This window comes from Oncorhynchus tshawytscha, linkage group LG01 (genome assembly GCF_018296145.1).
Source record: "Oncorhynchus tshawytscha isolate Ot180627B linkage group LG01, Otsh_v2.0, whole genome shotgun sequence".
Lineage (NCBI taxonomy): Eukaryota > Metazoa > Chordata > Actinopteri > Salmoniformes > Salmonidae > Oncorhynchus > Oncorhynchus tshawytscha.
Genome location: NC_056429.1, coordinates 64,387,651 through 64,408,145, shown reverse-complemented (window position 1 = coordinate 64,408,145; position 20,495 = coordinate 64,387,651). Strand labels below are relative to the sequence as shown.

The following is a 20,495-nucleotide window of genomic DNA, read 5'->3' as shown; positions in this document are numbered from 1 at the left end:
TAACAGTATAGCTTCCGTCCCTCCTCTCGCTCCAGCAACACAATGACAACAATCACCATCGAAGCAGTGTTACCCATATAGAGCAAGGGGAACAACTACTAGAAGGCTCAGAGCGAGTGACGTTTGAAACGCTATTAGCGCGTGCTAACTAGCTAGCCATTTCACTTCGGTTACACATCTCGGGAGTTGATAGGCTTGAAGTCATAAACAGGGCAATGCTTGACGCACAACGAAGAGCTGCTGGCAAAACGCACGAAAGTGCTGCTTGAATGAATGTTTACGCGCCTGCTTCTGCCTACCACCGCTCAGTCAGATACTTGTATGCTCAGTCAGATTATATGCAACGCAGGACACGTTAGATAATATCTAGTAAGATCATCAACCATGTGTAGTTAACTAGTGATTATGATTGATTGTTTTTTTATAAGATAAGTTTAATGCTAGCTAGCAACTTACCTTGGCTTACAGCATTCGCGTAACAGGCAGTCTCCTTGTGGAGTGCAACGAGAGAGAGGCAGGTCGTTATTGCATTGGACTAGTTAACTAAGGTTGCAAGATTGAATCCGAGCTGACAAGGTGAAAATCGGTCGTTCTGCCCCTGAACGAGGCAGTTAACCCACCGTTCCTAGGCCGTCATTGAAAATAAGAATGTGTTTTTAACTGACTTGCCTAGTTAAATAAAGATATAAAAAATAAAACATTTATATATATATATTTTTTAAATCTGCAAATCGGCGTCCAAAAATACAGATTTCCGATTGTTATGAAAACTTGAAATTGGCCCTAATTAAATCGCCCATTCCGATTAATCGGTCGACCTCTAATTACAACCAGGACGGACTGTCCAATGGGAAGCTAAAATGCCGGCACAGACACAGCTCTCATGCAATGCAAAGACCTTTTATTATCTTTAGTTAATAATAGTCAGTACACATAAATTCACATAGCCATGAGCGAGCATGTCGTAAACTGTAAAGTAGCTAGCTAGATGTGTCATCTCCATTAGCTATACATCTAGCCATCACATAATAAAATGCATACAACAAAATGTCTCAATACACAGCATTTTTTGTCCACAATCTCTCAGAGATTTGGCTCGTAGTTCTTGCACAGGAAAGAAGTGGACAGTTTTCAGGGGCCTACCAGAACACAACAAACAGTAAACAGCGTTGGTAGATAAAAATGGTTAGGGAGAAATCAACCATACGACCACTACAAAGTGTCATCGTATACCCACAGATCAAATTGATTTTAACAGTATTGATAGAGTCCACTAGTTTACTGCAACATGTCACTATTGCATATGACTTGTATATATTAACATATCTGGGAAATCTATGAATCTGTTAGACAGACAGACATTCTCTGTAAGCTGATTTGACAACTGATTTGCATTTCTGGGGTGAGGTGGGGCTAACTAACATAAGAAATGGCAATACAGTATTGAAATAGAACATACTTTGTGAAATCAAATGTCTTCTTACACGAAGATGGGAGAATGCAACCCATCTTACATAAAACCAGTCATTAAAAAAATTATCTGAAGTACACCCCTACCTACTGATCATAAAAAAATGAAGATAATTATACCCCAAAATAGATTGAATGGGCATGTCATTTACACAGTACTGATGAAAAATCTAGAACATTGACCTAAATATGGGTATACGAAAACTACTAGTGGTCACCGGGTTTTTCATTCTTGGTCACTAGCCATCATAAATGTGTATCCCCTCTTCACAAACTTGATGTTGGATGGGTCCCCTTTCCTATGCCCAAAAAAACCCAACTACAGATTTTATGCACTAGCATGCAATGAGATATAGTTTAAGCGGGTATTTACTTTGCAACATGTTTGTCATTGACAAACAAAATATAATTGTATGAGCTATACATCTGTGTACTGCTGTTTTTGTACCCCTCTACTAGCTAGCTAGATGGGGAGGTCCAGTTCCAGAGGCTGTCCGTTCTGCATGCCTTCTTGATTTCGATACAATGTGTCGTCATACGTTTGTGCATGCACACTGGTAGCCTAACTGTCATAGCCATCTTTCTAACCAACTTAGCTCATCAACAAGTATTTTCTTTGCTATTTCTGCACGATGGCACTTATTAAAGCCTTGAATCTTATATGGACCCCACTGTCACCACTGGCCATCTAGCTAGCCACGTAGCCAGCAGGGTTGCATCAGTTTCCATTGGAGTAGAGCTTGCTAGGCTGGCTAGCTAACCGAGCTGATGATCATGTAGAAGCCTATGATGACTAGCTAGCTAATGTCTATATACCATAGTCATGGATTTGCAAAATCAAGAAAATGGTACTGAACGCATGTCAAAATCAAGTTTCTTGCTTAGTGACATTGTGAATATCATATTTTTGGCATTTAATTACTGGTATGTATCTAATCTGGTTTGGGCATGAGGAAATGAGTCCATTTCCAAATTCCCACTAGATACTGCAAGAATTTGCACACTTGGATACAGAGCCTCAGAAATATAAGATCTGGATTATAAGATCCCTCCCTATTTTGAAATGACACTTAGCTGTCTAACATCCGTTTGTTTGGTTTTACTTTATTGCTCGAGTTCCCACTCATTGCTCCTCTTTTTTCTGCTTCCCAGTCCCACACACCAAGCCCCACCCACTGTCACTCTAGCAGGCAGTCGCTCGTGCTCAAGATTCACTCCGCATACATTGAGCAAAGATAAGCATGCAGTCAAGATTTTTTCAAACCAAGAATGGCGCAGCTTTTCACTTTGCTTATTCTGCAAAACGCTAGTTAGTTGATTTTAGCAAGCTGCAGATGTTGCCAAAAATTGTGATAGCTAATGATTAGTATTAGGGGCTAACTAGCTGGCTCGCTAAATCCACTGAGAAACTTTTGCTATAATATACATTGCTATAATATACAGTATCTGTGGGAGTATATCAGCATTGTTTGTGCAACAACTTGTTCTTAGAGAGGAAAAGGCAAAGAATATTCTAAAGAATATGTCTGAATGTACCTATTTAAATCTAATTAGGTTCCCCTTGGAAACACTGACCAACACTTTGCTTCCTACTCTGTCACAACTATAGAATTAAAATACTAGAATAGACATGAACCTTATGATAGTCAAAAGGTCATCCCTTTGGTCAACCATGGTTTTCCAAAGCTGTGAGACATGTAAAATAATGCATTTTAAGAAAGTATCTGCACTATATGTTAGTTAGCTAGCTAGCCAGCCAGTTTAAGAGGAATGATTCCATTAATGTTTCAAATGAACTGCCAATGTGCCAACATTCCATTTAAACAATGCCATCAATCCACAGCCATACACTGGCTGAAATCAGTTGATGGTAGGACATAAAACAAGTTGTAAATGCAACAAGTACTGATATTGTATCAGCAAATAGCACTCAACTTTCCAAGAAAACAAAAAATGAGACATTTATGGTCAGTTTACATATATTTGAAAAAGGCTATTTATACAGAACATTTATATGACCATATTTTAGGTTGACAATTCTATTACACAATTTGATATATCACATGCCTTACTATTATTTTCCTGCATAAGAAAAAAAAACTGGATTATGCCTCTACTGCCATTCATTCCAATTAGACTGGTTGGGATTTATCCCTGAACTTTTAAGGTTTATGACATAGTCCCTCTAGTAATTTAATAGACCAAATCAGAATATCTTTTAACAAAGCCGTTCTGGTAGTTTTGGGTTCCGCCTGTCAAAGCATAGGAAATCATATGCAGACCACCGCCGGACTAGCTAGATTATCTAATGCATAATGAATCTAGTCAGTTTTCTAGCATTTATATACAATCATCAACACTACTCTTGTTATCAAGTGTCCATTTTTCTGGAGGTCAGCCAGAATGCTAGCCAGGGACATGTATTTATATGCATACATTTTTTAAATAATAAATAAACAAACACATAGCCATCCAGCTAGCTCTAATTACAATGTTGGATAGCTAAAATCGGTTCCATCTATCTCACCATATTTTAACTTACCCAATCTTCAGCCACTGGCACTTTGCAGCATCCATTACTCAAAAACAGTAACGTTAGCTAGTTAATGTTAGCTAGCCCATCTGTAGCCCTCAACTACCTAGCTAGTTAGCTAGCTAGCCAAGTTCCAGTTATTGTCGTTATTTTTCAGCCATCTTGTTGGAACACCGAATGACCACAAGCTGCCTGCCAGTGGGTGCAGTAGCTAGCTAGTCCTGCCTTGCCATTACATTGGGTATCTTGCCAGCATGCATGGATGAATGCAGATGTTAGTCATGTAAAGTTAGCAAGCAAAGACAACCTTCGTTTTCAATTAATAAGGTAGCTACATCAGCACACAAATATATCCTTACCCAGTGTCGATGATGGTTCCATAGCCTGCCATTCGCTGAGCTGGGGCTACGAGGTTATCAGGAAGTGTACTAACTAGCTACTTGTCTGGCATAAGCCTACATGTTGACCTATAATCATTGCAATTTGACTGTTTTGCTCTGCTAGCCATCTAGCTACCAGGTTTGGACTAGTTGCCTGCTTAATTGCTAGTAACTGAATGTTATACATAGAAAATAACCTCTGTTTAAAATATTATTATTTCTTGACTGTAATATCCATCTATGAATGAGTGAACAGGAAGGCTACCATTGTTCGTTGTTTATTGAAAACAAACTGGTTTTGGACTTAGTCAACTAATGTGAGGCTGTGTGTCCCGAGTGGCACAGTGGTCTAAGTTGAATGACCATTCTATTCCAGCTTACCCAAGCTGTTTTGATCTAAAATTGCAAGTAAAAATGTAATTACCTTCCAATATCGTGCAGCTCTAGGTCAATGCATTATTCTAGGACAACACATTGTTATCTTCGTGCTAGAGATAGCAAATTCAATAGAGAGAGGGAGAGAGAGAGAGAGAGAATGTGTGTGCCTTGCTAGTGTCCTAGAGTAGTTCTCACCGGAGCAGTGTGCGCGCGGGCCAGGGGTGGCATGGGCATCTCTTCAGGCTCGGGCTGGTTCCAGTGGCGGGCATTGTACACAGCTTTAGCAGGGGACTGCACACAACAAAAACAACCACAGATCCAGGGTAAGTACAGTAGCAGTAGAAATGATGACAGAGGTTTCAGTAGCAGTGGATAGGATTCAACATGAATGCCTAAAACCAAAGACATACTTGACCTGTGTCCTCAGTTTTGGGAACAGTGAGCAAGACACACATCTGACGTGTTGTTATTATTAGCATCATAATCACCATACGAGCGGAATGGTGGAGACTGCTGAACGCAACTTCATAACGTCTACACTTATGACCCTGCATGGCTCGTCTACACTTATGACCCTGCATGGCTCGTCTACACTTATGACCCTGCATGGCTCGTTTCATCAACAAGTTGCTTTCAGAATCAGACTCCAGGACAAAAATGGTCAACTAGACCTAGGTCACTTCTTTAAACATTTACCAGAAACTAGACTACTTCCAAAATAAATACATAAATCCCCTATATTTCCACTCTGAGACATTTATGTTCATCCAATCTTATCATTCTAGCCTATCCAGGTCTGAGGAAGCTCACTTCGTCATTATCAAAACATTAGATCTGATAGAGTGGTGAGTTGGTGATGGAAGGAATACAAAAATCAGAGCTACTTGTATGTCTAAATTATCTTAATTTCCTAGGTAGACCTTTCAGTATGTTCTAACATTGCATTCTAATGAAAAACCATAAATAGATAATGTGACAAATGACATTGGAAATGCTTTTTTGCGCAATTGTTGGTAAAATAACATAGGGTCGGGACAATACCAGTATTGCGATACTCGTTAGTATCGTGACAAGGAAAAAAAACATGATTCAGATTTAACTTTTTGGGAAAACAGCACTAATGTTTGAAACAAACATCTGTTGTCATTCAGATTCATATTCACTATTTATTTATTTTCTAAGCTTATAGCACAATATTTTGCATACAGCAGGTTTTTAAAGAACCAAATAGTTTGGTGAGCTTTGTGTTTCCATGGAAAAAAATATTGCGATACTGGTATCGACCCGGCCCTAGAACAACCCTAACGTCGAAGTAAACTGCAGTCACACAATGCTATGTTGTGTGGTCCACTAGGACATGGAAAAGCATGCACAGTTTATTACTTAGGCTACATATGAAATAAATGGATGTTGAACTTAACAGGGTGGTGAAAGTGCACAGCAATGAACTTGGTGCTCATTTCCCAGAAATATAATTATGTATAAAAGTCTTAATTTGTATAATGGTGACATGATTATCGGTGCTTGTCTGCCAAATAGAATTATTGCGCTCTGATCCATAGTCTCATCATGTACAGTTGAAGTTGGAAGTTCACATACACCTTAGCCAAATACATTTAAACTCAGTTTTTTACAATTCCTGACATTTAATCCTTGTAAACATTCCCTGTCTTAGGTCAGTTAGGATCACAGCTTTATTTTAAGAATGTGAAATGTCAGAATAATAGTAGAGAGTAGAGGTCGACCGATTATGATTTTTCAACGCCGATACCGATTATTGGAGGATCAAAAAAAGCTGATACCGATTAATCTGACTATTTTTTTTGACGTATTTGTAATAATGACAATTACAACAATACTGAATGAACACTATTTTAACTTAAAATAATACATCAATAAAATCAATTTAGCTTAAAATAATTAATGAAACATGTTCAATTTGGTTTAAAAAATGCAAAAGCAAAGAGCTGGAGAAGAAAGTAAAAGTGCAATATGTGTCACGTAAGAAAGCTAACGTTTCAGTACCTTTCTCAGAACAGGAGAACATATGAAAGCTGGTAGCTCCTTTTAACATGAAACTTCAATATTCCCAGGTAAGAAGTTTTAGGTTGTAGTTATTATAGGAATTATAGGACTATTTCCATACCATTTGTATTTCATTAACCTTTGACTATTGGATGTTCTTATAGGCACTTTAGTATTGCAGGTGTAACAGTATAGCTTCCGTCCCTCTCCTCGCTCCTACCTGGGCTCGAACCAGGAACACATCGACAACAGCCACCCTCGAAGCAGCGTTACCCATCGCACCACAAAAGCCGCGGCCCTTGCAGAGCAAAGGGAACAACCACTCCAAGTCTCAGAGCGAGTGACGTTTGAAATGCTATTAGCGCACACCCCGTTAATTAGCTAGTCATTTCACATCGGTTACACCAGCCTAACCTCGGGAGTTGATAGGCTTAAAGTCATAAACAGGTGCTGGCAAACGCACGAAAGTGCTGTTTGAATGAAAGCTTACAAGCCTGCTGGTGCCTACCATCGCTCAGTCAGACTGCTCTATCAAATCATAGACTTAGTTGTAACATGATAGCACATAGAAATACGAGCATTAGGTCATTAATATGGTTGAATCTGGAAACTATCATCTTGAATACAAGACGTTTATTCTTTCAGTTATTTAACTAGGCAAGTCAGTTAAGAACAAAAGTGGGTTAACTGCCTGTTCAGGAGCAGAATGACAGATTTGTACCTTGTCAGCTCAGGGGTTTGAACTTGCAACCTTACGGTTACGAGTCCAACGCTCTAACCACTAGGCTACCCTACCACCCCACTCTAACGGGTGGCATCCTTAACTCTAAATATTCCAATATTCCTGTTACATTGCACAACCTTCAATGTTATGTCATAATTACGTAGCATTCTGCCAAATTAGGTGGCCCAAACTGTTGCAAAAACACTGACTCTGCGTGCAATGAACGCAAGAGAAGTGACACAATTTCACCTGGTTAATATTGCCTGCTAACCTGGATTTCTTTTAGCTAAATATGCAGATTTAAAAATGTATACTTCTGTGTATTGATTTTAAGAAAGGCATTGATGTTTATGGTTAGATACACATTGGAGCAACCATACGCACCGCATCGATTATATGCAACGCAGGACACGCTAGACAAACTAGAAAATATCGTCAACCATGTGCAGTTAACTAGTGATTTTGATTGATTGTTTTTTTATAAGATAAGTTTAATGCTAGCTAGCAACTTACTTAGTTTACTGCATTCGCGTAACAGCAGACTCCTCGTGGAGTGCAATGAGAGGCATTGCCAAGTTACTTGCCAAGTTAAATGAAGATTAAATAAAAAAAGGTGTAAAAGAAATCTGACAAATCGGTGTCCAAAAATACAGATTTCGAGTGTTATGAAAACTTGAAATATGCCCTAATTAATCGGCCATTCCGATTAATCAATTGACCTCTCGTAGATAAATCATTCTATTTAATCTTTTACTTCTTTCATCACATTCACAGAAGTTTACATACACTCAACTAGTATTTGGTAGCCTTCCACGAGCATCCCACAATAAATTGGGTGAATTTTGGCCCATTCCTCCTGACAGAGCTGGTGTAACTGAGTCAGGTTTGTAGGCCTCCTTGCTCGCACACACCTTTTCAGTTCTGCCCACAAATTTTCTATGGGATTGAGGTAAAGGCTTTGTGATGGCCACTCCAATACCATGACTTTGTTGTCCTTAGGCCGTTTTGCCACAACTTTGGAAGTATGCTTGGGGTCATTGTCAATTTGGAAGACCCATTTGCGACCAAGCTTTAACTTCCTGACTGATGTCTTAAGATGTTGCTTCAATATATCCACATAATTTTCCTTTCTCATGAAGCCATCTATTTTGTGAAGTGCACCAGTACCTCCTGCAGCAAAGCACCCCCACAACATGATGCTGCCACCCCCATGCTTCACGGTTGGGATGGTGTTCTTCGGCTTGCAAGCCTCCCCCATATTCCTCCAAACATAACGATGGTCAATATGGCCAAACAGAATGCGTCTCCTTCCTGCTACGTGGTCCCATGGTGTTTATACTTTCATACTATTGTCTTTACAGATGAACGTGGTACCTTCAGGCATTTAGAAATTGCTCCCAAGGATGAACCAGACTTGTGGAGGTCTACATTTTTTTTCTGAGGTCATGGCTGATTTCTTTTGATTTTCCCATGATGTCAACCAAAGAGGCACGGAGTTGGAAGGTAGGGCTTGAAATACATCCACAGGTACACCTCCAATTGCCTCAAATGATGTCAATTAGCCTATCAAAGGTCTAAAGCCATGACATCATTTTCTGGAATTTTCCAAACTGTTTAAAGGCACAATCAACTTAAACTTCTGACTCACTGTTATTGTGATACAGTGAATTGTAACTGAAATAATCTGTCTGTAAACAATTGTTGGAACAATTACTTGTGTCATGCACAAAGTAGATGTCCTAACCGACTTGCCAAAACTATAGTTTGTTAACTTTGTGGAGTCGTTGAAAAACGAGTTTTAATGACTCCATCCTAAGTGTGTGTAAACTTCCGACTTCAACTGTAGCCCATCTCTGCACTGCATCTGCAAGCTGTTGGCTAGAGCGCACTGCCAAGACCAGAGTGGACACATTTACTGTGTTTGTGTGTGTGTGTGCCAAAACCATTGTTCCTGAAAAACTCTACTGTGGGGAGTGCAGTTAATACTTATTATTGGAATTAAAACAAATCTAGTGGTCCTCATTCAAGGCTTAAAATCACTATTTTTGATGGTCAGTCTAGACATGTGTGCTATGACAATAGTGTGACTTTGCGCTTGATTTGGTCAAATGCTTGAGTTGAGGCGAGAGGTTCTTGTGATGTTTCTGAAGATGCATGTAATTAGGCCTATCCCATTCATCTGCCTTGCAAAAAAAGCAGTGTTCTATATCCAGAGACGCAAAGGAGAAGGAATCAATAACAATATCACAGCACAGAAATCCCTTTATTGGGAACGTTCTCCCACTGCTCACCCGTGACTGCTTGAAACATTATTGAACATGTACTCACTCCCCTTAGTGACAGCAATTACATCTGGGTTACCTCATAAGCACCGCTACAAATACACTGTGAATCAAACAACTCTTTCCATACACACACTCCATCTCACACACACATTAAAAAAAAAATCAGACTTCATAGATCCCTCACCTTTTTGGGCCCACTGAAGATCTTCCTGCCAGCCTCCATGGATTTGTCCCCCTGTTTTCCTGAGCGACCCTTCTGCCCTTCAGACCCACCAGGGATCGAGTCATCAGAAAACTCCAGAATATCTGAGGGGGAAACAGCACAATAAGGTGGAATCAACATGATGGAAATACATGTACAATAGAAATCCTGTTACATGTTGAAGGAAAACTGACTAAGTAACGCATCCTATTTAGACTGTATATGACATAGCTTATCAAATCACCTGTGTTTTTCATAGAGCTAAACTCTTTATTGCCTTTAGACAAACACAAACATCAACAGTATATGTCACCTGTACTGCTGCTGCCCTGGCTGTCCTGAGAGTCGCTGGGCTGGGGGCTGTCCACAATAGCTGCCATTGCAGCTGCTGCAGCCTTCTTGGCCTTCCTCTTCTCTTTGGCCTGGGAGCCCTCCTCTTCATCACTGTCGCTCTCGCTGAGGTCGTCAAAGCCAAAGTACTTGATCTTGTAGCTGCTGCTTCCGCCGGCCGCGTGGTCCGCTCCCTCCTCCCCCTCCTGGTCACCTTTATCCTCGAAGCCAAAGAACTCCAGCTTGGTCTCCTTCTTGGTCTTATTCTGGGTGGTTCGGGACCTGACGGTTACAAGAGGAGAATCGATTAATTTCAAATCAGCAGCTGACATTAAAAACACGAAAACAATAGTCAAAGGTTAATTGTCTTCTTAAACAGAACAGGTGCTTAAATCGAGAAAACAGATTCACCTAGGTTTAGATATAGTGGAAACATTTGGTAAACCACATATGAGGGCAAGCCGAGTGTGTATAAGAAGGGACGTTATGCGCTTACCTGTAAATATACAGTTGTACAATATTAAGCAGTATCAAGCATGTCATGAAGGACCAGTGGGAGGCAACTACGGCAAGAGTCTTGAGTGTACGGTCTGGGCCACAGCCAGTGGTGTCGTTTACCTGGTGGGTTTGGCTGGAGGTATGTCTGCCTTCTTCCTCAGCCGTCCCGCCTCCCCCAGGTCAGCAGGGGGTGCGCTGGTGATGAGCTCGTCCATGCTGCGCTCTATGGAGTCCTGGATGGTGACGTTACACACCGACAGGCAGGATGGGTGCAGCACCGTATAGTCCCGTACCCGACCCCTGCCAGCAGGTTTAGTCGCCGGTTTGGCCACTGTTGTGATAGCATTAGTGCAACCCCTGGCAGTGGACACACTTTTGGGAATCAGTGCAGCCGGACTGCTGGTGGCTACGGGCAGTTTGCTGTCGCTAGTAGCAGAAGCATCTAGAACATTGGAGGCCTTGTTTGGCTTGGGCCTGATGTATTTCCTAGTATTGGACGGCCTGAGGAGGAACGGGGAGGGAGGGATGTTGTCAACAACCGGCTCGGCCGGAGACTCGTGTTCAGCACTTTTCATCCCACCTGAGGAGAGCCCATCCTTGGAAGATGAGGACTGGGAGTCCCCACTAAACCCTGGTGCCTCAGCTGAGTCTTTTTCCTGGAGAGGATCCATGCTAGGGGAGGAGGTAGAAAACTCCTGGGTTCCTATTAGGCTCCATTCCACATAGGGGTCCTTGGGCACAGTCTTTGAAACAGAGGACTGAGCAATAGGCTTCTGGTTACTCTCTGATTTATTTCTGAACAAGGACTGTCTACTCTTTTCTGCACCCTCATTGGACAATGTTTGCTTGCCTGTGAGCACAAAAGAGACAAAAAGAGCATGTTAACAAAAAGGAAGCATTATAAGACAAGCATTATATTGTAAATTACGGTTTCAGATTTTGTTCAACACGGTTGTTTGGTTTGTGTCATTTCTAATCAGTAATCTAATTCTAAATGAAAGGGGTACAGGCCTATTGAGACGATGGCGTTGCAGTAAAGCCCGATTTATCTTTAGTGAGCCGTCAGGGACAGATAGAGACGAGATAAGCTGACACAGAAGCTGGCAGCAGAGACTAAAAGCCCACAGGGGAGCCCATCACTTTATCTTCTCCAGAAACATCCACACACCACAGCTATCATCCCCATTATCACAGACACACAGTTTTCCTTCCATAATAATAAAAAAAATGTTTTAAATCGCAATAAATAAAGTGAAATACAAGAGACAGGCAGGTGTTCTTTAGCTACTGTATACACACACACATACACACACACACACAATTATTCTACAAGCACCTGTGGAAACAAAACCAGGTTTCCATCCAACCTTTTAATTCAAGTATAGTACATGTCGGATAATTGTTGTTGTCTTCACAACAGGCCTGATGGAAACACCAAATTTGTCAGTAAACTGATCATCGCTAGACTTCCATGTTCAGGTATTACCATACAAGTCAAAACTAACTCGGCCACTCAGGAACGTTCACTGTCTTATTGGTGAGCAACTCTAGTATAGATTTGGCCTTGTTTTAGAAGGTTATTGTCCTTCTGAAAGGTGAATTAATCTCCCAGTGTCTGGTGGAAAACAGGCTAAACCCAAGATTTCCTCTAGGATTCCCCAGTCCTTAATGATTACAAGCATATCCATAACATGATGCAACCACCACTATGCTTGAAAATATTGAGAGTGGTACTCAGGGACAGAGTACCACTCAGTAGTGTGTTGTATTTGCCCCAAACATAACACTTTGTATTCAAGACAAAAAGTGAACTGCTTTGACACATTTTTGGCAGTATGATTTAAATGCCTTGTTGCAAACAGGATGCATGTTATAGAATATTTTTATTCTGTACAGGCTTCCTTCTTTTCACTCGTTCAATTTTTGAATGACTACCTCATCTCTGTACCCCACACACAATTATCGGTCGAATAGTGATTCAACCACAATAACAGATTCAACCACAAAGACCAGGGAGGTTTTCCAATGCCTCGGAAAGAAGGGCACCTATTGGTAGATGGGTAAAAAAGAAGACATTGAATATCCCTGCACATGATGAAGTTATTAATTACACTTATTGTGGAGAAACTAGAATGTTTTCTACCACAACAATTCAACTCTGTAACTGTTTAAGTCACCATTGGCCACATGGTGAAATCCCTGAATACACCTGTATCTTTGTAGTGACTGCAGGTATTGATACACCATCCAAAGTGTAATTAATAACTGCAGGGTTTTTCATGCTCAACAGTTTACCCTGTGTATCATGAATGGTCCACCATCCAAAGGATATCCAGACAATTTGACAACTGTGTGAAGCATTGGATTCAACATTGGCCAGCATCGCTGTGGAACACTTTTGACACCTTGTAGAGTTCATTCCCTGACGAATTGAGGCTGTTCTGAAGTGGGGACAAGTCAATATTAGGTAGGTGTTTCTAATGTTTGGTATACTCAGTATTTATTGGGACTATATGAATTCTAGCTACTTCTGAAGCACATGTGCCCTAGAAAGTAATATGTAACACTGTAAAAGACATTTCTTTATTATAAAATCTAAAATGTTGATACGAATACCTGTCATTGAAATTACAAAGTAATTTGTGGAAAATTTGGTGTCCACATTGTGTTAAAAAAAAAGATAAAACATTTTAATAAATAAAAAAAGCACAATTTTCCTATTGCGATGCATTACATTTAAAATTGTAGTCTCTTTAAAAACGTCAAGTTTGTGGTGACGACATGCAAGAGATCTGTCATTCATTCATTGATCTCCTGAAGAAGCTATCCTTTCTATTTTCTTTTTGTGCCCCCAAATGCTTGGATATAATGGTAAGGTTACCAGGTTGCCAGCTAGCTAGCCAATGAGGTAATGTGATCAAAGTGTAAACAAATGGTTAACGACACACGAGTCGTTTGAGAACAGCCCACGGCATGGTTAAGATTTTTTTTAAAGCAAGCAATTTTCGCTCTAGTAATGGTGCAAACATGAAGCTATTAAATATGCACTCACCTTTTTTTTCTAAAAACAACAATACAGCGAAGCCTTATCAGTACAACAATTATTGAGATATTTTTGAGATATTATTGAGATATTTTTCCTAGTCGCTCAGTGCTCCCAAAATAAAACTCCTGATCGCACAGCAAAATATTTTGTTGCATATGCAACCAAATTGGTCGCACTTTAGAGCCCTGAAAAAAAGCCACTTTTTTTTTGTAACAAAACCCCAGTAGAGCTGAAAAAGCAATGGAAACCCATTTAACTTGGATTTTTTTTTACGGTACATGGGAATTTAATAGCAAAAGTTATTTTTATGTGCACTACGGCATCAAGCACATCCTTTTATCCACAACAACTCAATTTGACGGAAACATCTCTGGAAAAGCCACATATTGTTTTTATTCAGATTTTAGAATGTTCTCATGAAACTCTGTTGCTAATTGGATGGAAATCTAGCTCGTGACAAAGTGCACACAACATCTCATTCTAAACTTCCGAGAGCATCCTCTCGAATGAACATATCCAACATGTTTATGGCCAACAGTCAGTTATCTGCCATCCAGTTCTTACCTGTAGATGTGCTGTTGGAGTTCCTACTGGTATCCACTGGTACTGTGGCTGTAGCAGAAGGCAGGATACTGGCCTCACCCTCAGCCAGTTTAGACTGGGGCACACCGAAGGAGGTGACAGGCTTGGACTCATCGTCGCTGTCAAAACCAAAAGGATCTTCTGAGCTGTCATCATCCTCAATCCGGGGCCTCTTGAGTAACTCGACTACTTCAGGCTTCAGAGTGGGCCGCTTAGAGCCCAGTTGGGCCTTGTAAGTGGTCTCTCCCCATTTGGTGCTAAGTGTGGCCTTGTTGGAGAAGACCTCTTCAAATTTGGAGTTTGCCTCCCCTCCCTTACGGCTGTAGGTTTTACCAAATCTGGATGTCATGGTGATTGATGTTACATATTCTCTGTAACACCAGAAAACAATATTAGTTTATCAATATTTATCTCACACAAAGCTGGGGGAGGGTGTGTAGGTCTACAGGCAAAATAGGTTGAATGTTTTTCCCTGACTATTTGTGATCAGACAATTAGCATACCTACAGATAGCTAATAAACTGGAGGGGGTCACATACTGCATTTATCTAGCCAACAGATCCGACCCGCTTGCATACAACTGCACTAGGGTCGGAACGTCTTCCAGTGTAGATTAAGGCACAGCGGAGCCGATGAGAAATGCTAAATAGTCTACCTCCCTACCTACAACTGAAAAAAAAAAAGCTATCATGATTGTGCTGCTCAGTCTCCTCTCACTCACGTGACTCTGCTGCCCGCTGCACTGCTCACTCAACACACACACCCTCTCCCCCCCACCACCACCACTCACGCAACAGCCTGCTTCGCTGCCTGAGTCAGCAACAGCAGGTAACAGTAAAATACGAAACAAATATTAATAATGAGAAAGGCACATTATCCTTAGTGTTAAACCAAGAAGATGGAACGACTGCTAGTTTTTCTCAGAAACTGCCATTTTAGTCCTCATGTTAGCTAGCAGTATACACAGCAGCCATTATGAAATGGCACCAAATTGAACAACAAAGGAGCTGGTTGGCTGACACTGCCATTCCAAAATGGCTGCTGTGACTTCCATAACCTAGCATGAGGACGAAAAGGACAATTTCAGGTCATGTGAGTGAGAGGAGACAGAGCAGCAAGCGTGCACATCGTGACAGCTTTTTACCAGTTGTAAGTAGGTAGGCTAATTAGCTTGTCATTAGAGATGCCCATGTCCAATGGTCAGTGCTATCCGGGATCCTTGGGACGCCTCTACCCTAAACTAGAGGTCGACCGATTAATCGGAATGGTTGCATTTCTGCATTTTTGGACACCGATTGTGGCTGATTTAAAAAATAAAAAATAAAACATTTAAACCTTTTATTTAACCAGGCAAGTCAGTTCAGAACACATTCTTATTTTCAATGACGGCCTAGGAACGGTGGGTTAACTGCCTTGTTCAGGGGCAGAACGACAGATTTTTACCTTGTCAGTGCTGAGATTTGATCTTGCAACCTTCCGGTTACTAGTCCAACGCTCTAACCACCTGCCTTACATTGCACTCCACGAGGAGCCTGCGTGGCAGGCTGACTACCTGTTACACGAGTGCAGCAAGAAGCCAAGGTAAGTTGCTAGCTAGCATTAAACTTATAAATAACTATCAATCTTCACATAATCACTAGTTAACTACACATGGTTGATGATATTACTAGTTTATCTAGCTTGTCCTGCGTTGCATATAATCCATTCGGTGCCTGTTAATTTCTCATCTAATCACAGCCTACTTCGCCAAACAGGTGATGTTCGTGAAAAAAGCCCTGTCGTTGCACCAATGTGTACCTACCCATAACATCAATGCCTTTATTTAAAATCAATACACAAGTATATATTTTTAAACCTGCATATTTAGTTAATATTGCCTGCAAACATTACATTAATTTTAACTAGGGAAATAAGGTCACTTCTCTTGCGTTCCGTGCAAGAAGCCAGGGTATATGCAGCAGTTTGGGTCGCCTGGCTCGTTGCGAACTGTGTGAAGACCATTTATTCCTAACAAAGACCGTAATTAATTTGCCAGAACTGTACATAATTATGACATAACATTGAAGGTTGTACAATGTAAGAGCAATATTTAGACTTTGGGATGCCACCTGTTAGATAAAATACGGAACGGTTCCGTATTTCACTGAAAGGATAAATATTTTGTTTTAGAAATTATAGTTTCCCGATTTGACCATATTAATGACCTAAGGCTCGTATTTCTGTGTGTTATTATGTTGTAATTAAGTCTATGATTTGATAGAGCAGTCTGACTGAGCAGTGGTAGGCAGCAGCAGGCTCGTAAGCATTCATTCAAACATCACTTTCGTGTGTTTTCCAGAAGCTCTTCGCTGTGCTTCAAGCATTGAGCTGTTTATGACTTCAAGCCTATCAACTCCCGAGATTAGGCTGGTGTAACCGATGTGAAATGGCTAGCTAGTTAGCGGGGTGACGTCACTCGCTCTGAGACCTTGAAGTAATTGTTCCCCTTGCTCTGCAAGGGCCGCGGCTTTTGTGGAGCAATGGATAACGATGCTTTGAGGGTGGCTGTTGTCGATGTGTTCCTTGTTCGAGTCCTGGAAGCTATACTGTTACACTGGCAATACTAAAGTGCCTATAAAAACATCCAATAGTCAAAAGGTATATGAAATTCAAATGGTATAGAGAGAAATAGTCCTATAATAACTACAACCTAAAACTTCTTACCTGGGAATATTGAAGACTCATGTTAAAAAGGAACCACCAGCTTTCATATGTTCTCATGTTCTGAGCAAGGAACTTAAACGTTAGCTTTTTTTACATGGCACATATTGCACTTTTACTTTCTTCTCCAACACTTTGTTTTTGCATTATTTAAACCAAATTGAACATGTTTAATTATTTATTTGAGGCTAAATTGATTTTTATGTATTATAGTAAGTTAAAATAAGTGTTCATTCAGTATTGTTGTAATTGTCATTATTACAAATAAAAAAATATAAAAAATAATTAAATAAATAAAATGAGTCCTATTAATCGGTATCTGTCTTTTTTGGGCCTCCAATAATCGGTATCGGTGCTGAAAAAAAAACATAATCGGTAGACCTCTAATGTAGACCAATCAGGGGCTAGTCTAACTGAATCTAGCTAAGCAAACCATCAAAGTTGAATTACAATCATAAACCCACTTTTGTCATTTCATTGGCATAAGCTACTGACAAGTCAATCCCGCAAACGGGACATTTACAACAATTTGTACTTTGTAGTCTCAACATCTGGCACATAATAACGGCACAATTACCAGAAAACAGCAGGCGGGAGCGACACTGTGTGCTAGCTAGTTAACTAGCATGCTAGCTAGCATATGGTGTCCCTAACTAGCTAACATACGGGTTGTGTTAGCGGGAGGACTCCGGGAGGCAGGGGCAGAAAAAAAGTCAGATAATACTTTTATTTCCCTTTTGAACCACATTCAAAAGTTTCACAAGCATGAGGATGCCATGTTCGAGGCGAGGGGTGGTTCATGCAGGAACCAATAGGTTGCACCCCAAATTGCACACTATTGGGTCCTTGGGATATACATTTGTGCTAGACCTGGCAACCCTGCTCTACAGTGTCTTTAATCTACACACCCACTTAAGCTTCATGTCCACCAGACTCGTCAAATTCTTTGCATTCTGGCAGAAGTCATTCAGTGTCAATGGAGCCGTCCGCAAAGCTACGTTTGGGATGCCACATTAGGCTGCAGTGTGTTCTGTGGAGTGCTCAATATTTTCAACTCGTGCGCTGCATTTCCATGCAGTGGTACAAACAGAAGTTCATAAAAGTTCCATGGTCGGGATGGAACCATACAGAGGCCAAATGATGATGACTATTGTGTAGTTAGAGAGGAGAAGATACATACACTGGCTGAATGACTGGAAATGTGTCTGGTAAGAATGACACAATTCAACATTACTACACTTGGGTAGTGTGCCCTGTTGGCTAGTTTTCACAAAACCATCCAACAGAATGGTGTGCAAAATGAATATGCACAGAACTGTTCTGTGTGTAATTTAGCATGCCATCATGCCGGGCAAGCTAGTGATTTGAAAAAAAAAAAATTACTATCTTTGGGAACAACCAGTTTAATGTATTGATGTTGCTAGAGATGAGTGACAGATGAATAGAAACAAACTAGATTAATTGTTGTAAATGTGCCCTTGTGCACGCCGTCTGTTTGTAGCTCTGTCAGCCTATGAAACCAGTAGGTCGATAGGAAAATAACTTCATCCATTCTAATTATTAGCTATGGTCGAAAATGATCTTTTACATGCTGCATGCAACCCGTTCTGCATCAAGTACGGGAAACACGGTCTAGACATCCAGCAAAAACACAAGGCATTAGTCTGTTCGACCCTAATGCAGCTGTAAGCAAACGGGTCTGATCTGCTGGCTACATACTTAACGGTGTGAGTTAGTTAACGTTAGCCTTTTAACACTATATTTAGCATTTATCACTAACAGTTATAGCTATTTAGCTAGTTCTAAATTTCCTCATTGATGTAGCATAGCCAGCTAACTGGCTAGTTAGCTAACTACACAACTTTGACTGAGTTAGTAATTGCAAACCATGGCACGACTGGCTGGTTGATTGGGCCAATGCAAGGATAAGCTAGGCAGTTGTGAAGAAGAGCGACATAACAGCCATTAGCAAGATGGTTTAGAAACGCTGTCATTAGTTAGTTAACGTTAGTTAGCCATGTTTACATTTTAGCCTAGTTAGCTACATTTTCTAACGTTAGCTAGCCAGTAAACGCAGCCTTGAAGATGATTGGTTATTTTCTGTAACAAAACGTGTGGAAATGTATTTCTCAAAATTAGCAATGTTACACATTAAAACAAGACATGGTGCGATATCGCTAACACCGGAAAAACACTCAACTCAGACAGTGGGACCGCTTCTTCTGCACCCGGCTAGGCCTCTTCTTAGACTTCGGCGTAATCACACAAAACAAGCGTTAACTCCGTGCAAAGATAGCCACAGTTTACAAACACGATACAGGATGTACCAATGGGGAAAACTGCGCTTATAGCGGTACATAGATGACCGGCATTGTTTTAAATTCTTTCCGGATTCTGGACTTTATTTATTTTGTAGTGCCAATGACTCCCATTCTTCTGCTTCTTCTTCGTGTGGTTTTCCAGCAGACTAGACGCTTTCTTCTTCGATGAGGTTTAACTGCAGTTGGCATCCAATAAATGTTGCATTACAGCCACCTATTAGACTGGAGTACTCCCTTATACTTTGCTTGAATAAAGAAATACCCTACCATCAAACACGACACTCACAAAAAATGAATAATAATACAAAATAACACCACCCTACTCCACTATTTAAATCTACTACTTCAGGCCAACAGCCTGAAAGGATGGGAAACCACCACTTAACACACCCTGTAAGTCTTCTGACATCAAGTCTCACACACTCAAATACCACTCTGCAGCTGCCACCACAAACTCAATTTTCTGCGACTCATATTCCATCCCTGCAGTACAGGTGATAACCATTCCTATAAATGCTAAAATGCCAATTTTACTGAAACATACAATACCAGTCATTCAAGGGTTTTTATTTATTTTTTACTGTTTTCTACATTGTAGAATAATAGTGAAGACGTCAAACTATGAAATAACACATATCATGTAGTAACCAAAAAAGTGTTAAACATATATTTGAGATTCTTCAAAGTAGCCACCTTTTGCCTTGATGTCAGCTTTGCACACTCTTGGCATTCTCTCAACCAGCTTCATGTGGAATGCTTTTCCAACAGTCTTGAAGGAGTTCCCACATATGCTGAGCACTTGTTGGCTGCTTTTCCTTCAATCTGTGGTCCAACTCATCCCAAACTATCTCAATTGGGTTGAGGTCGGGTGATTGTGGAGGCCAGGTCATCTGATGCAGCACTCCATCACTCTCCTTCTTGGTCAAATAGCCCTTACACAGCCTGGAGGTGTGTTGGGTCATTGCCCTGTTGAAAAACAAATGATAGTCCCACTAAGCGCAAACCAGATAAGATGGTGTGT

At 40.6% G+C, this 20,495-nt stretch overlaps 1 protein-coding gene across 1 annotated transcript in view; it reads right to left on the bottom strand.

The window, feature by feature from the left end:
- Positions 1 to 19,636, bottom strand: part of LOC112254894 (wings apart-like protein homolog) — a 31,869-nt gene extending 12,233 nt beyond the window's left edge. Inside the window, exons 1-6 of the mRNA XM_024427861.1 lie at positions 19,354 to 19,636; positions 14,436 to 14,824; positions 10,946 to 11,675; positions 10,311 to 10,609; positions 9,980 to 10,101; positions 4,957 to 5,052 (exon numbers count right to left, since the gene is read on the bottom strand). Of these exons, the coding sequence (XP_024283629.1) occupies positions 4,957 to 5,052; positions 9,980 to 10,101; positions 10,311 to 10,609; positions 10,946 to 11,675; positions 14,436 to 14,802 (1,614 nt within the window). The 5' untranslated portion in view covers positions 14,803 to 14,824; positions 19,354 to 19,636. The remainder of the gene's footprint in view (positions 1 to 4,956; positions 5,053 to 9,979; positions 10,102 to 10,310; positions 10,610 to 10,945; positions 11,676 to 14,435; positions 14,825 to 19,353) is intronic.
- Between the last annotated feature and the right edge of the window lie 859 nt (positions 19,637 to 20,495).